This window comes from Peromyscus leucopus, chromosome 3 (assembly GCF_004664715.2).
Source record: "Peromyscus leucopus breed LL Stock chromosome 3, UCI_PerLeu_2.1, whole genome shotgun sequence".
NCBI classification, from domain to species: Eukaryota; Metazoa; Chordata; class Mammalia; order Rodentia; family Cricetidae; genus Peromyscus; species Peromyscus leucopus.
In genome coordinates, this window is record NC_051065.1 from 4,635,827 (window position 1) to 4,654,535 (window position 18,709).

At 39.0% G+C, this 18,709-nt stretch overlaps 1 protein-coding gene across 13 annotated transcripts in view; it reads left to right on the forward strand.

The window, feature by feature from the left end:
- Cadps2 (calcium dependent secretion activator 2) overlaps window positions 1–18,709 on the forward strand; it is a 552,385-nt gene that overhangs the window by 509,759 nt on the left and 23,917 nt on the right. For all 13 annotated transcript variants that reach the window (XM_037203488.1, XM_037203487.1, XM_037203485.1 and 10 more), the window contains 3 exons: window positions 695–778; window positions 883–915; window positions 17,238–17,345. In XM_037203488.1, the coding sequence (XP_037059383.1) occupies window positions 695–778; window positions 883–915; window positions 17,238–17,345 (225 nt within the window). The remainder of the gene's footprint in view (window positions 1–694; window positions 779–882; window positions 916–17,237; window positions 17,346–18,709) is intronic.

Consider the following 18,709-nt stretch of genomic DNA (forward strand, 5'->3'; position numbering starts at 1 on the left):
TACATGATAGATAGTTAAGTTTAGGTTATCATTGTTTATAAATGTCTATATTAAAGTTGAAAGTGAGTCTTACTTATTAATGGTTTAAATCAGGGGTATTCAGCCTTTTGGTTTCTCTGGGCCACACTGAATCTGAATGAAGGACTTTCTTGAGCCACATGCGGAGGTGTCCAACTCACAATCCATGGGTTGCAAAAATGTGTGTGTGTGTGTGTGTGTGTGTGTGTGTGTGTGTGTGTGTGTGTGTGTGTGTGTTCTTTGGCTGTCCCAATTAGAACTGTCTGGTAAATGCTTGTTAAAGATATCAGAGGGGAAATGGAGAGAGAGAAAGTGATACTGTGAGATTGACATCTACAAAACTGATCATCAGGAATGGCTCAGTCACACAAAAAAGAAGCAATGTAATGTTTTCAGTAAGTTTATAATTTGAGTACATTCATAGCTATCCCAGGCCAAATGTACTGTTCTACTCCACACTTTTTTTTATTTTTAGAAAGTAATGTGTCGTTCTGTTCTCGGCAATGGGAAAGGATCTTGGTGCTTGTGTTCAGAATAATAGAACAAACATTACAAGTTTGCCTGAACTCAGCTGTCAGTTTATTTGTTGTGAGATTTTTTTTTGTCTTAGAAAAAGTTGTACTGTATGCACAGAAGCATTCTCACCACTCACCACTCACCATGAACTCTGTTACAGTTTGTTTCGGTGTTGGAAGGGGTGCTGTCCAAGCTGTCTAGGTATGATGAAGGCACTTTCTTTTCATCCATTCTGTCATTCACTGTGAGTATCTCAATGAGTTCTCTTGTGTTGTCTTGTAACAGTTACCACAGTACTTATGTATCAGCTAAGAATTCTCATGGTTCTCTTTTTCTTTCCCTTTTAAGGTGAAAGCAGCTGCAAAATATGTTGACGTCCCTGTAAGTATTTTTAATATGTGTTCCTTCTCTCCCTCTCTGTTGCTGGAGGGCTTCTCTCCAGGTTCCCCAAGCCCCGCAGTCCCACAATCCACGTATAAAATAATCACTCAGACGCTTATATCACTTATAAACTGTATGGCCATGGCAGGCTTCTTGCTAACTGTTCTTTTATCTTAAATTAACCCATTTTTATAAATCTATACCTTGCCACGTGGCTGGTGGTTTACCGGCGTCTTCACAAGCTGCTTCTCCTCGCGGTGGCTGCAGTGTCTCTCCCCTCAGCCTTCCCAGAATTCTCCTCTCTCCTTGTCCCACCTACTTCCTGCCTGGTCAGTGGCCATCAGTGTTTTATTTATATAGAATGATATCCACAGCACTTCCCCTTTTCTTCTTTTTTTAAAAAGTAAGGTTTTAACTTTAACATGGTAAAATTACATATAACAAAGCAATTATCGAGCACGAATTACAGTTACAATACTAAAGAAGATGTCCTATCTATCTTATATTTGTGAGTTTAAGGTTTTATATCTAAATTATCTTTTATCATAACTGAGGAAATTACAACTATCTAGTTTTCAACCACATCAAAGACCTGAGAAGGAACATAATGGTACCTGAGAAATGGTAGATGGATGCAAGCAACTTTCGGGAATCTTGCAAAAGTAGACCAAGACAGCTGGCAGCCTGGACAGTCACCCAATGTTTCTCAGCATTGTTGGTGCATTTAAATTGGCTACAGGCCTAGAGTATCTGACAGACCATTTTCAGAAGCAGGAATTCTGAGAGACCATCTTACCCTGTCTTGGCAGAGTACAGTGGTCGCTTTCCTTGTGTCCCGCTTGTCCAGCAAGTACAGCATTATATTTGTACTGTCAGCCATCAAGGCAAGGGCAGTTCTTTGCCCAGTAGGCCATTTTGTGCCAAAAAGACAAACTTCCAAATGGAAATGTCTTAGAAGCCCAACATTCTCTCGGGATCAATTGGTGCAGCCAGGAGCAATTGTGTCTCACGTCAACAGAATTTTAAGTTATTTAAATGCCATATTCTCTAGGTCTATGAAGTGTTTGAAGATTACCTATCTATCTGAAATATATCTATGTATACCTAGAAGACTTAACTAACATGGCTACAGATATGATTATCATAGATGACTAATTATTAATCTATTTTTTAATTATCCATTACAAGCCGGGCGGTGGTGGCGCACGCCTTTAATCCCAGCACTCGGGAGGCAGAGCCAGGCGGATCTCTGTGAGTTCGAGGCCAACCTGGGCTACCAAGTGAGTTCCAGGAAAGGCGCAAAGCTACACAGAGAAACCCTGTCTCGAAAAACCAAAAAAAAAAAAAAAAAAAAAAAAAAAAAAAAAAAAAAAAAAAAAAAAATTATCCATTACAATTTTAAATGAGTTACATAAACATAATACCTCAAACAAGAATAGAAATATATATATACAGTATAACAAAATTAACTTCAAGTTTGTATCAATAAACTAAAATTTATACCAATGTAAAACATTTTAAACATAAACTAAAATCTATACCAATGTAAAACATTTTAAACAAGTTTTTCTTTAAAAGTAGGTTCATTAATCTACCCTTTTATCTTATCATCTCCATATCCTCCTATATATCTAATCATATCCCCTTTTTCTTTTTTAGAAAGAGATCACATTTATAATCAACCTGTTTTAAATAAAAATATTGGTTTTTCTCTGTCCCACACCAGAGGGCTCTTCTGATTTGGGACACAAGAATCTCTTAACCATTTTTTTTTTAAAGTAATATGTCTGGGTTTAGAGGGGGAGTGAGCCAATTCCACCTCTAAAGCCAGCTTGGTATATTTGGGAATTTGGGCGTAGCATCTCTTACTACTTCCTGCTGGAGGGGGGCGCTGTATCTTATGGGGACGCAAAGAAAATTTTAGGCCTATGGGGTAGTCCGTGAGGCTGTATTGTGTGAATCAGTTGCCTTGAAACCGCTCTGGATGTTGGATCATCTGGGCCATGGTGTCATCGGAGACCTTTCAGGGGGTCTTGGCTGGTGAAACCTGATGTATCTTAATCTGGAACAAATCCACAGCCTCTGGCTTTCTGTGGAAACAAAAGCAGAACCTCTTTTCCAAAGCAACATATCCTTAAATCCAAATTTTGAAGTCAAGGTACCTTTAAAATATACATTTTGGCATAACTCAACAGCTTTTGCAATCAAATGTTTTTCTTCAGTTACAAATATCAAAGACAACATAATCCAGATTCTCTGTGTGGTAGCCATCTTTACATGGCTTATTTATCTTAATTTATCTTTTTTTGTCTCTTTTAAGCCTACATAATGTGAATCTATTGCTTTAAACTGTAGTATTTTAAGCCTGAAACGGCGCTGTGGCTGCTGGCTCCGCCCATTTCAGCTTCCCAACACGGCGGCTGTACGTTTTCTGCCAGTTCTGTGAGTCATTAAGTCTCAGAAATAGTGGGTCTAAGCTTTTATCAAAGCAGCGTGTAGCCCAGAAACCTTTTTTTTTTTTTTTTTTTTTTTTTTTTTTTAACTAGTAAAGACTAAATCTACCACACAGCTTAATGTGCCCCTGGCAGACGCCTCATTTCCGCCATACTGCCGGTCAAACGCACACGCCAGGAACCCGCCAGTGTTCAAACCTGCGTTTTGCGGCGTCTAGCTGCCGTATGAGACAAGAAGCAGGAACCTGGTTTTGGCTCTGTTTAGAATTGGTTATTAAATATTCTCAAGTTTAAGGTGGAAACTCGAGCCGTTGGGCGCCATTTGTTGCTGGAGGGCTTCTCTCCAGGTTCCCCAAGCCCCGCAGTCCCACAATCCACGTATAAAATAATCACTCAGACGCTTATATCACTTATAAACTGTATGGCCATGGCAGGCTTCTTGCTAACTGTTCTTTTATCTTAAATTAACCCATTTTTATAAATCTATACCTTGCCACGTGGCTGGTGGTTTACCGGCGTCTTCACAAGCTGCTTCTCCTCGCGGTGGCTGCAGTGTCTCTCCCCTCAGCCTTCCCAGAATTCTCCTCTCTCCTTGTCCCACCTACTTCCTGCCTGGTCAGTGGCCATCAGTGTTTTATTTATATAGAATGATATCCACAGCACCTCTCTCTTTCCATCCATCCATCCTTCCATCCCTTCCTTCTTTCCCCAGCCCCTTATAATTATGATTCATTGCTGGTTGACTTTAATTCTTTAAACCAGTACCATCCCTTGGGGAGTAGTTTCCTTTCCTTAACCAAACACTAACCCTCATAGTAAAGCTTGGCAACATCATTTCAGCATATTTTACTTTTTCTCCTGTAACTTGGGAGCTGTCAGAAAGTTAGTACATCCTGGAAACATGACATTAGAGTTCCAAAGGGAGCTCACAGCCCTCCAGGGTAGAACAGAAAATGCCTAACACTATATAAAACAGTACTCTTCTTACTCATGATATGAAGGCTCTAACAAATTTCTAGTAAGAATTAAAATGGCAATTAAGGTTCACCAGTTAAGCCAATGAACCCAATTTATAAATAAAGGTGGCAAATCAATAGTCACTTGTTTAAACATTTTGTTTTTCAAAGACTTCTTTGGAAATAATACATGACCTATAAATTTGTTCAAAAATTAAGATACCAAGAATGGAAATCATGGAATAAGATAAATGCATAAACCAATTTAGTACAATAGTTTGAAGCTGTACTGAATTAATTTGGGCTTTAAATTCTATTAGTATCGCATTCAAATATGTGGTTTATAGATGATCAAAGCCTAAACTGATCTAATTATGTACTTGAGCATATGTTATCAATTTCCACACAATTAGAGCATGGTGAATACCCTTAAACACAACAGGTTGCTGGACTGTAACTCACCTCTTTGTGTTTGAGCATCAGCTCTGTGGCATTGTGAATGTGAGCAGTGTGACTGCTGAGAATCCTTGAGAAACAGTTGCAGGTCGTTCTTATTTTTCGAATGCTTACCTGCTTTTTCTCACCAGTGTGACTGATACAGTAGCCTTAAGAGGACATTATAAGGGGTGGAGAGATGGCTCAGTGGTTAAGAGCACTGGCTGTTCTTCCAGAGGTCCAGAGTTCAATTCCCAGCAACCACATGGTGGCTCACAACCATCTGTAATGAGATCTGGTGCCCTCTTCTGGCCTGCAGGCATACATGCAGGCAGAACACTACACATAATAAGTAAATAAATCTTTTTAAAAAAATTCTTAAAAAAAAAAAAAAAGAGGACATCATAAATTAAAAGGCCCTGGGTGTTTCTGCCGTTCATCGGGGTTTCTTTGGAACATTTTACTTAAAGAATGACCCCTGAAGAACTCTCTGTACCCCGTCTGTCTTGTACTTAGAGTCAGTGCTGGGAAATAAATGGGTTTAAATACATGAGTGGGGGACAGAATGGGAGAACTGAGGGCATGGTTTTTATATTTTATGTCTTCAGAAAGACAAGCTATCATGTACATGTTACTTCCTTGGACCACTTATATATCTTAGGATAGGTTTTATCTTGAATTTAAATAGAATAGGGTATCATAATTACTTATGTCTCTGGAGCTTTTGAAGCTCTCGATTTGACTATGAACTAGATCTTATATATGCCATAAAATGTTAGTTGAGAGAAGCAGAAAGTGCTTCATCCACTCTCCTCAGTGCAGAAAGATCATCCTTTGATGTCCTTCTTCAAGATGCTTTGAGCTCTGTTTACTTATTTCATTGATCGTAAACTGGCCATTAGACAACCTGCTCTTCAGTATGATAAACTGACCTCCTGCACATCTGTAAGTTCTGCCTAACTAATCCAGGTTCTTTCTTCAGCAGGGTAATCCTTCAAATATATGATGATCTTTATCATGGTTCATCTCCCCAAGAGCTGTAGGGCTATTCAAAGGCGTGTCATAACAGAACAACTCTTATTCTTTAGATTAGACACTCTTAAGTCTTCACTGAACCTGTGTTTAATGTGTTCCAGACTATGTGGCATTCTTAATGAAACTGTGCATCCCATACCTCCAGCAGCTGAGAGTCTGGGAGTGAAATAGTATATAGACATGCCAACATGAACAACGCTGTGGTGGCCATTCCCAGGCTCTTCATCATACTTGTCACTGCTTAGATGCATTGCAAGTGCCATGGCCACAACTCAATCAAGTTATCATCTGGAGCAGAGTTATCTGTCCCGTAGAAGTGTCCTGGCCAGTGCAGATTACCAGTGTATGAGTTTTCCTCTCAGATCTGGACCTTGTGGTTCTGTTGCTAATGCCTATTTACTTTAAAACTATGAATAGGTCTTGCTAATTGTTATTATTGTTTATGTTAATGTTCCCCATGTATATCTGTCTGAACTGGGCTTTTAAGGAAAATTCATAGATAAAGGAGGGTACTGGCTCTATATTTATAAAAATTAAGACATCATAAAACCATATGCAAAGTACAAAAGAATACATCTTCTAAAGGAAAATATAGAGGGCCTTAGGTTTAATGATGAGCATTTAGATACAGCACCAAAAAAAGTACTCTATGAAAAGAATTGATAAGTTGAACTTTAAAAAATTGAGAAGGGGGCTGGAGAGATGGCTCCATGGGTAAAGCACTTGCCACTAACCCTAAAATCCTGAATCCAATCACTAAACTACATGGTAGAAGGGAAGAACTGACCCCCTCAAGTTGTTCTCTGACCTACACACAAAGATGCACACACACACACACACACACACACACACACACACACACAATTAATTAATATTAACTAATTCTTTTCACACAGAGGTTCACTGGCCTAGGATTTAGTAATGGCTGAGTTTTCATTCATTTTATATGGCCTTGGACAATTGGATTAACTGTATGGCCTGGGGCTTTTACTTAGGTGACCTCAGTTTAGTCTTCTATAAAATGGGCAAAGGAGTTATGTGACTTGCATTAGTCCTATGACAAGCTTCTACTCTTTGAATTCTGAATACCTGTTTAAGTCCTTCCAAGAGAAAGCAGATCCCAAGATATCCCCTATGGGATGAGACAGGTACTAGGAAAGAACAGTCTGGGAAAGGAATAATACCATCTCACAACACTATCACTTGTTGAAAATTGTTTTGAAAACAAATCAATAAAACTACTGATCCAGTATAAAATTAAAAATTACCTATGAAATTAAATATTTATATTCTAAAAGGGGTAGGGATATTCATGTTCCCAAGAGCTGCTCACTTGAAATTACCCCACCATTGAGGATGAGTAAAAGCTAGTAAGAAATTGCTTGGCCAGACATGGCAGTGCATGCCTTTAATCCCAGCACTCAGGTAGAGACCGGTGGATCAGATCTCTGTGAACTCAAGCAAGTCTAGTCTAGGCAAGTTCCAGGTCAGCCAGCCAAGGCTACAGAGTGAAACCCTGGACAAAAGAAGTGGGTGAAGAGGAGGAGAAAGAGAGATTATTCAAATCAAGCAACTTAAGTATAGAATTTATGAGCACAGTTTTAGTAGATGCAGCTCACCATCCCATCAGAGAGCTTTACAGTGTTCATGTTGGTGAAGATTTCAGATGATTTGAAATTTGGAGGGGTTGTTAGACTGGGTCTCACGTAGACCAGGCTGGTCTGGAAGTCATTATATTTGAAGATGACTTTAAAATTGTGATCTTCATACCTCCACCTTCCAAGTTCTAGGATTACAGGCATGTAGCACCATACCCAATTGGCTTAATAAAACAAACAAAAAACCCAAAATAAATAAGCAAACAAACAAACAAGAAAAAAAAAAAAAACAAGACCTGGGTATGGTGACTCTGTCACAACAACACATAGAAGAAAGGACTACAGATGTGAGAGGGACAGCCAGCATGTTAAGTGCAGGACCAAGAGGAGACAGTTCACAATGGCTTTATAAACAGGAGTACTAGGCCCAAACCAAAAGCTTGGTAACACTGAGTGAACTAATATATGTTCTAAAATTAACAAGTTTTGAAAATTGCCCATCTAGGGTAGGAGGGATGCTGTAGCAATTGAGAGCATGCATTACTTCTGTAGAGGATCCAGGATCACTTCCCAGCATACTTGTCAGGTCACTCCCAACTGCCTATAACCCCAGCTCCAGGGAATCTAACACCTCTGTCCCCCAATGGCTTCTGCACTCACATGCACACACATGCACACACAAAGATAAAAATAAAATATTTAAAAATACAAAGTATGCCAATCAGTGGCACAGGTAAGATGTAGCTAAAAGCACTGTGTGTTCTGAAAAGGAGGGAGGGTAACAAGGTGACTTGGTGACTAAAGGCAGCTGGTACCAAGCCTGATGACCTGAGTTCAATCCTCAGAACCCAGATGGTAGGAGAGAACCGACTCCCCAAAGTTGTTCTCTGACCCCTACACATGCATGCACACACCCCACACATGTATGTACACAAAATTTAAAAAAACTACGATGTAATTAAAAAAAATAAAATGGAATGGGATGCTGGGGAGATGGCTCTGTAGGTAAGTGCACTTATTTCTCAAGTGTGGAGACTTGGGTTCAGTTCAGATCCCCAGAACCTGCATAAAGCCTGGCATGATGACTTGTGTCTGAAATTTCAGCATTCTTCCAGTGAGATGGGAGACAGGGAGATGAGAAACCCCAGGAGAATATGGGCCAGCTGGCCTGGCATACGCAGGAGTGAGCACCAAGAGAGAGCCTGCCTCAAAGAAGGCAGAAGATGAAGACCAGATCCCACCATTGTTCTCTCACACAGGCTCCACTCATACTCAGGAACACACATCATACACACAAAGTTAAGACAAATGAACAAAAACCTTTGTAAAGTATCACTTGAGACAATAATGCGGGGTATTTGGTTTAAAAAAAAAAAAAAAAAAAAAAACAGGTAGTATGGTTCTTTAGGAGGCCAGGATGCCTGGGCTTGAAATTCCCCCTCCATCACTTTGCTTATAATATCAGTATGACCTTGGGTACCAATTTCTTTGTCTATTAAATGAAAATATAATTATATCTCTTATAGGTTTATTGTGCGTAAGTGCTTTCCAGGCTCCCTAGAGTGCAGTTAGTACTCAGTAAATGCTAGTTATTATCATGCATGACCATTGATTATCAAATAAAATCTAATGACTACATTCTATAAAATCAGCATTTATTGATTGTGTCTGTATTGCTGTGAACAAATCACATAAAGCATTTAAAAACAGCACATCCTTTTAACTTCTCCTGTAGAAAGCTGCCAGGATAGTTAAGGGTTGCATCCAAGGAACTTAGAAATAGTAGCTTGTGGGGATGAAAGTGGGGGAGGGAGAGGCATGTGGTGTTTATCTTGAAAGGAACCTAACCTAAGAGACAAGATGGCCAGTTCAGTATCAGTGTTTACTTCAGTAGCAATCCTTTTAAACTCTCTATCCTTATACTCACCTTAAAGCTCCCCAAATGTGGCTGAAGATTAGCTCTGTATTGCACACATGACATCAAGTCCAGTATCCAGGTTCAGGTCCCTCCTCAGTCCACTGTCAGCTGACTCACTCGTGGCTTCCATCTTCTTTCCTTCAAATTAAGGATACTAGCATTGCAGGGTTATTCTGAAGAGCCAAGTATTTATTAGTATGCTTTGTGATATAAGGCATCTTTGAAATATCTGAGGTCAGAGGCAGGGGTAAGAACTTTGTAAACTCCTTGCCATGCAAGTATGAATTCCTGAGTTTTCTTGCCAGAGCCCACATGAAAAACCCATGTAGAGTGGCAGTGACTCACTCTGACTCAAAGAGAGACAGGCAGATAATTCCTAAGAAGGGACATACTAGAGGCTATCATATAATATCCACAAATATATGCATACACACATATACATAAATATACATCGGGGGCTGATGTTGCTGCCAGCCCCCAGGTTTTCCCCTGCAGGTTCTGATTCCATTTTTGGAAAGAAAACACGATTGTGTTTGACAATGGGATATTTTCATTATCTTTTATTTTGGGATAATAAGCAATTTGCACAAGTCAGTAATGGCGTCTGAAGTTACAACAGCAGTTCAGTGGCACTGACATTTTACTCCTTCTCCTTTAACATATATGCCTCTGATATTGTTTATTATTTAGATAAGGTCACCCTAACATTCAGGGCCAACATCAGAGGGAAAGCCAAGCAGGACTGGAGGAACACGCTTCCCTGGAAGGATCTGTATGCTCACCAGGACATGAAGCAGGAGTTATGCGCCTCTCACAGAAAGCTTGTCTTCCCTCGTCCTCACCACCTTACTGTTGCTTTTGCTTTGCTTTGTTTGGTTTTATCCCCCCCTCCCCGCCCCCTTTAGCTCTTCTTTCTTTTATAAGCTCAACCAGTCAGGGGCCTGTCCCCGGCCAGCAGCACTCCAGCACTTTCAGGCCTCCTTTTCTCAGTTAACTAAATTAATCCCAGTCCTTCTAAGCCTCAAAAACTAAACATGATGTAGTACACACAGATTCTTAGCTTGACTTCCTCAAATCCTCATGTAATTTTAATAATTGATACTGTAACATCTGCAGATACAAGGGGGAAAGTTAGGAGAGGTCATGAACAGAGAGGTGTCACCTTGTATCAATAGCGGTCAGCATGAAAGTAGCAGTCAGCATGAATGTAGCAGTCTGCATGAATGTAACAGTGTGGAGCTTCCATCTGATACACACATTAGCGCATTCCTGGTTAAAGGCTACTATATCCACACCTGGCCCTCCAGAGGAAGTGGGAGTGATGCTTATCACAGATCAGAAGTAGCAGGAGATATTCCAGATGCTCAGCCTTAGTGGAAAAGGTATAGCAATCCATAAAATCTCAGTGGAAAAGCTTATTCTTCCTCCTTTCCTTGAGTATCATTTATTATTCATTTTTATTTTTTTCATTTTCAGTTATTTGGCTTTTAATACACTGTTATTCTTTGAAATTAAAATATAATTATATTATTTTCCTCCTTCCTTTTTCTCCCTCCAACTCCTCCTATGTACCCCTCCCCCCCCCAAACTCTTGACCTCATTTTTTATGTGTGTGTGTGTTTGTGTGTGTGTGTGTGTGTGTGTGTGTGTAGGTATATATCGACATATATATGTCAGTATATATGCATATATTGCTAGTTGTCTGTGTAGATATATATCAACATAACATATATATTACTCTGTGTGTGTGTGTGTGTGTGTGTGTGTGTGTGTACTAAGTATATAAACACAACCTGCTCAGACCATATGTCACTTTTATGGCATTTCAGGGCTGACCCCTTAGTACTGGACAGTCAATTGCTGGGCTCTTCCCAGAGGAAGACTGTTTCTCCTGCAATCAGCATTCCTTGGTTGTGTGTAGTTCTTTGACTCATCAACATGGCTGCCTAAATAAGACCCAAACAAGGACCATACCAATAGACATGCTGACACTGAAGGGGAAACACTCATGGGGCCTCTCCCCCAGTACTCCTTTTAATGTTTAAGTAACTTTGTTCTTGGAAAGATTTTCTCCAGTAATAAACCAAAAGTGTTGGCACACACACATTTCTAGACATGTTGCAATATAAACTGTGTCTCTCCTTAAAAGAAATACTACAGAGCTTCCATCTGAGTGAAAGCAGTGTAACTAGTTACAGTACAGGGCTTTAGACGTAGCACATTCCAGTGTCTGCTGTTCCCGGACTTTGTGGGAGGACTCTGACTTTTATTGACTACTAGGAAAGCATACAAAAGCCACCTACTCAGAGTATAAACTTTCCAGTAAAAGAGCACTCTACGTTGAAAGTCCAAGACTGATTGGTATGCACATACTTAAAACATTGTTCTTATACGCTTCAAGTCTGGAAGATAATTTTTAAAGGCTGTGCCATCTTTAATTCAGATTTTTCCACTCATGTGTTCTGTGTGTGTGTGTGTGCATGTGCTGGAGACCTAACTTAGGGCCTCATATATGTTAATTAATAGGTGACATTTGTCTCACTATTTAAAAAAATAGAAATCTGTTTTAAGGTCTTTTAAAAAATCCTTGTAAATTGTTATTTAAATTCCTTCCTTCTGCCCCTTTCCATAAGCTAGTCCTCTCTCCACAGAGAGATAAACATAACATATTTAAGTTGGCATCAATCTAGGGTGATAGTTTTGGCTCTATTTCCTGTTGACTCTCTACATAGGTGCAATATAGTTATGATACTTCATTTAAAAAAAGTAATGCTGGGCAGAGGTGGCGCATGCCTTTAATCCCAGCACTTGGGAAGCAGAGCCAGGCTGATCTCTGTGAGTTGGAGGCCAGCCTGGGCTACAAAGTGAGCTTCAGGAAAGGCACAAAGCTACACAGAGAAACCCTGTCTCGAAAAACCAAAAAAAAAAGTAATGAAGTAAATCAGGTGTTTGTTTTTTGTTTTTTTTTTTTTTTTTTTTTTTTTTTTTTTTACAATATCACCATGGGAATACTAATCATTATTGTCTAATGTGTAAATAATGTGTAAATGCCAAAATAATGAAATATATACAGTAGACAGTGAAAAAGCATGCTGTTTTTTAACAGTCACCAAGACAATTATGTGTTCCCTAATTAATCAGTTTCTGAGTCATTGTTGAGCCTTGCATGCCAGAGCTAGGCTACGAAAGGTTCCTGAGTTCCTGCCACACTTTCAGATTCCAAAGCCATCTTCTTATCTCATGCCTTTCACATCGTCAGTGGTAATGTACGACCAAATGTGGGCATTTCATTTTCAAACCATACAAGCCATCAAGCACAAGACTAGAGGGTAGCACAGTTTCACACTTGGTTGTTTCTCCCACGCAAGTTTTCTTTTCCTTTCTTATTTCTTTTTTTTTTCTTTTTTAGAAACTAAGAAGTGCACTTTTAAATTAAGTCAATTACACTGTAGCTTCTAGTTAATCTTTGAGACAGGAATGGTATATTTAAACATGTGTCTCCTTGTTAAACAGACTCCATGACAGTGTTTGTGTAGGGTATTGTTAACCTCCAGTGGAAGGTTAAGCAGCTTCTTCTGTATCTAAATCTGTCACTGTGAAAACTGACTGTCGTGTCATACCTACCTCCCCATGAATGGGGAAGCGAAAACTCACACCTGTGTGATTAGGTAGACCAGCAGGAAGTTAGAGCGTCTGCAGCATATAATTAGCAAGGAATTTTTTTCTCTCTTTTTAAGTGGTATGTTCATCTTGCTGGGTTAACTAGTAATTAATGCTTGGGAGGAAAAAAAAAGCTATGCCAGAGTCTGCACTCTTACTTTTTCATTACCTGATGTATTCAGTTACTTCTACAACCAATGTCAGAAGAACCCACCTGAAAATCCTTCATTTCCTTCCATGGCTACTGACTTCTTTATGTTCATTGGGGGAACTTTTTTTTTTTATATATCTTCATGTCCCTTTACTATAGTTTTGTTGGCCAAAATTTTCCTTTCCTGGTTAGAGATTAAAAGAAATTTAAGAATTCTTTATGTTTGGCGAGAACTAGCCTCATAAGCAAGCTGAAAAAGTTCATGTAGGGAAGTGAAGGTTTATATTGAAAATAGGGAAAAAAATTTACATTCCTAAATTGCATTTAATAGAGTGCTTGCCGTGTGGTTTTTAATTGTTATTTTCTCACATTCATTAAGGAGGCTATAATTTAATTACCGATACAGAAAAGATTTCTAAACATGGCTCTGTAGGGTACTCTGTTCTTGATGAGAAGACACAGAAGCCCATCGTTATTGAAGTTTCCCAGAGTGCTCTTCTGGTGGAAGTGGAAGGCAGAGCTGCTTTTACCAGAGTTTGAGGCCGCCTCCACCTCCCCGGGGCAGCATCCGTTTCCTCTCCTCTCCAAAAACGTACACGGGAAGCTAACATCAGTGTGCTTAGCTAGCATCATACGGTAACAGTTAACGTTGCAACTAGAATTGGTGGCTTTTCAAAGGTGTAAATTCCACTGCCACATAACAAGAGCCTTGGCACAAAGGAGCACCGAGCCAATGATAATGTCTTCTATCCAAACACATTTGTACTGAAGGCAGAAACTACTTAAAAGGAAAATTGCATCTTTTTCAGCAATTTATCAGAGATAATTACCCTTTCGTGCACCAAATGAAGGATAAAGTGTTTTAAAGAACTATAACTCTAATTGGAACATGTCACCAGGTGTTGCAGTTATTCTTACTTGTGTATATTCTTTTAATGATTATAGTCTCATGCCACAAACTGCATGAAAATATATTCACTAGGTGTGAAATTCCCATATGTCACAGTTTCAAGAATAGGTAAACAGCGCCAAGATAAAGGAAGGAATAATGCTAATGAGGAATGTTAAGAAGTCCAGGCTTTATTTTCCGAGCGAGAACATCATAGTTTGCCAGAAGAAAATGCGATTTTGAAAGTGCAAACTCGAATGAGCTGTCCCTCACACACTTAGAAAGTTGCGGAACTCGCTCCAGTGGTCAGCTTTGAGCTGGAGTCTGCCAGTGGGGAACTGGGATTTAGTTTTCTTTTCTGTTTCAGCTGCAAAGTGTTTGTGGGTTTCAGAGGGTGAAAGGTAAACAATTGCTGGACAATGTTGTTAGCTTGGAAGTGATCGAGAAGGCTGGAGTGTCTATGAAAGACAGACAGGAGCCAGCCACTGCTCGCTGCTGGTCCCACTGACTCTGTTGGGGGAAGTGATTGATTGGATTAAACTTCTAAGCATAGTTTGGTTTGGGTAGGGAGAAATGATGGGAAGACAAGCCTCCCTCTCAGCTCCGGTGTAGCCAGACTGCGCTCGATGCCCTGCTATTATGGGTGTCATAGCTTCTTATTTGCAGGCACCTGCGTGAAACTCAGGTGCTGAGCTACCTCAGTAGTGAGTACAGACAATTGGCCTCATGTCATTTTCATTCCAGGGCATCATGCTTTCTGAATGTTCTCATTTTCAGTGTTTTGACAAAGTTTGAGAGGCACAGAGAAGAGTACTTACCCTATGGGCCATTTGCCTCTGTAGAATCAGGACTGGTGATCTTTGTACAAATGACTCTACCTCTTCACTTGAAAAACTGATGTATAAACTTCACTTCCCAAAACCAAAAGCAACTTTGATTTTTGTTCATTATCCTTGTGGTTACTTAAACTTTCAAGCACTGGCTATGAGAATTCTGCAGCAAAACAAGGAATGAATTTGATCATCGCCTCCACTAGGTTGGTGATGGATAGTCTCTATTACATATGGCTGCTCTTAAAGGACACACTTGTGAGAACATTTGTATAAATAGTTATTTTATATTTTAACATAATTTAGTTGCATCAGGGTTGTGTTATAAAAATACCTGAGTTTTTGTTGTCTATACTTTAAGGTGAATCTAAGTTATCAAGGCTGGAGGTATAGCCCAGTTAATAGATACTTGCCTGGCATGCCCAAAACCATGTATTCTATTCCCAACACCTTATAAAATGGCGTAGTGGTGAATAATGGTAATCCAAGCACTTGAAAAATGAAGGCAAAGAGGGTCAGAGTCAAAAGTCATCTTCATCTACATTGCAAGTTCAAGGACACCTAAGCCACAGGACACCCTGTCTCCAAAAAAATGCAGTTCTTTTTACTGCACAGAAAAACAAGTATCTAACAAAAAATCTTGATGTTTCTCACTGAAATAAAATACCCTGGTACCTCTGAATGCAATGGTTTGGAAATAGGCTTTCATTATGGCAAATGAAATACCAGTCCACCCTCCTCAAAAAGAACATAAAGTGGCAAAGACTCTCTGTCCCTCACAAGAAGATGCTCCACCATGTTGCCATCGTCAGTCAGCCCCATACCTGTGCTGCTTTTGCAGAGGTAGTAATAGTTAAATAGATCATGTCCTCTTTGATCTGATTTTCTTTCAGTGCTCACTTTGGCAAATCAGTCTATTAGTAAAGGCTGTAAGCACATTCTAGGTCCATGAGATGGTGTAAGCTTAACTATCTTACTTGGCTATCAGTTCTACTGTTATGTTCTTACTAATGTTATACTCTAATCAAATAACTCAATACAGGTTATGAGTCAACCCCAGATGTAAGTAATGTAAATAATGTTTTCCATCAGTCAGCCTAGCATATGAAACTTGAGAAAGAGCTGATGATAAGTTGAGAAGGAAATCACTTTGGCAGCCATGAAGACTTTTGACCCTCATACTGATTTTTCTTCTTTAAAAAAAAATAAAAAAAATCTATAGCAGTGGTTCTCAACCTATGGGTCGTGACCCCCTATGGGGTCATTTATCAGATATTAACATTAAGATTCATAACAGTAGTAAAATTACAGCTATGAAGTAGCAATGAAATAATTTATGGTTGGGGTCACCACAACATGAGGAACTGTAATAAAGGTTCACAGTATTAGGAAGGTTGAGAACCACTAGTCTAAAGCAAGGAGGAATAATTCTCTAACTACCCTGCCTCTTCTAACAGGAGAAAATACCAAGTGCTAGATAACTTAGCAAGTTAGCTGGTTCTCTTTGGCCATACGTAAGAAATGAGTTGATTGATGATCTCACTGCACTTCTGTAATATAATAAATCCGTAAGACAGTATTGGTAAATGATGAGTAGAAGCAATAGACAATCAAAAAATATTCTGTTTCAGTTCGTATTAAATGTTTTCTCAAGTTTCCTAGTATTTTACTAATCTTAATAAGAACACTGGTTTTGTATTCCTTGAATACTCACAGTACTCTAAAGAGGCAAATCAAGAACAGTTAATGGTTTTCATGCTATTGATGAGCAATACGCAGGCGATGAAAAGTCAGTTGTATAACTTACAATTAGAACATAGAATTTCCATTGAGAAATTTTCTTTTAATGTCCTCTTTTATACTTCTTGGCACATTGACTTTTCAAGATACTCATTTTAAAAAAAAAAAAAAAAAAAAAAAAAAAGACATGTATGGGAAGCTGGAGAGATGGCTCAGCAGTTACGAGTTGCATGCTACCCTTCAGAGGACCTCAGTTTGGTTGCCAACATCCCTATTGGGCAGCTCACAATTGCTTGTAATCTTCAGCGGCAGGATAATTCAGTACTTCTAGTGCTATGTATGTGTATGGCTACTTACACATACCCACATACAGACACACTCATACAAATAATTAAAAATAAATATTTTTAAAAGATAAACATAGGTTTACAACCACGTATTCCTAATCTTAACAATAGTGGATGTGACCTTAAGTAGTAAAGATCAGTGATAAATGTTTACATATGCTAGTCATTGTTGATTTGGTATAAGCGTATTTCAGAGGGGTGAACAATTTCAACAGCTATTAAAATCATTTTCCAAAATATTATTAAATGGAAGCTTCAGAAATGAGAACTGACATTTTTTTTAATTCCCCATGCTTTTCCCTTACAACAGAAACCAGGAATGGATCTGGCAGACACCTACATTATGTTTGTTCGGCAGAACCAGGATATTCTTCGAGAAAAAGTCAATGAAGAAATGTATATAGAAAAGTTGTTTGATGTAAGTAGCTGCCACAGGACATTGAACATTTATCGTGATTTAAAATATTGATGTGTATGAAAAATATGTGATGATTTTTGTCCATGCTAAGGTCTTCATTTAAGCATAACAAGTAGGCCTGGGGCTTAGTTTTAGATACTTGACCATGTTTCTCTAAAGGAACTAAGAAGGTACTCAAATAAGAGTGTTGTTATTTACTTGGACCTATGACCGCTCAGGTCAAAGAAAATGGTATCATTCTGCTGTCATAACTGCACAACTTGCCCCAGTGCTGATTCTGAATCTAGGTTGTTTTTTTTTGTTTTTTTTTTTAAGTGTATTTACGAGCATCTTCTCTGCATTTTACAAATGCTTTTCTGGCAGTTTCATTTAATTATGCAAGTTACTACAAATGTTTTCATAACAGCAGTTCACGGGCTCCGTGGTGACACTTCCGCTGTGGCAGTTACAGAGGGTCCCCCTCCGTCATCCTCTTCGGCATGGTCTGTCATGTCAGTTGATGCTGTCTGTGCGACAGGGTGGTCGAAGTGAACCTCATCTTCCTGACTTTATGTTTCCAGGCCATTTTACAATAAAAGTATCATCTGTTTTAATAAGCTACGTGTTAATATGCGTGAAAAGAATGATTTCCTAAAAGCTTTGATGCCCTGCAGGGGTAGAAAAATTATCATCTATCCAGCTGGCTCTTTTACAAACTACTGAAACCATATTAGCAACTTCTGCTTCCATTTGGAATTGCTCTGAATTGACGGGCATATGTTTCATTTCCAAGTTCTCTTACTTTTTTGCTTATGTGGTGATTTTCAAAAATGTTGAACAGAAAAAGAACGATGAGTTGATGTTACTTCTGTTACGTTTCTTCCTAGCTAGAGCACATATATATTTGATGGAGAAAATAAGGTAGAGCCATCATGCAAATAGTCCCTTCTGGATAGTTATTGTTGGAAGGGAGGGTTGTTTTCTGAAGGTTTTCAACAGTCTTGTCTTGGTGACCTACTTGTTGCAAAGCTAAACCATTGTTATGCCAGATAGTAGGCAAAGGTAGAATTTTTTTTTTCACCTCAAAGATATTCTCCACTTTAGCTCCTCTTCATTTGCTGAGCTTCTGAAGAGTGTGCAATAATTTCTAGAGCTAACTAAAGCAGATCCAAGGAGGCTAGCATTCACATAGTACATTCATGTAATTGTCCTGTTAGGTGTTCTTTCTTTCCAACACCTAAGCATCTGGCTTGGTGGTAGGTTTGCTTCCAAAACATTGTGTTTTAGTCAAGAAGTTCTTCCCATTTTTGTTCATCCCCAGTAGAGCTTTGGACTTGTTATTTGTAATATAATTGTGATGTTCTCAAACATCCTTTTTTTAAAGT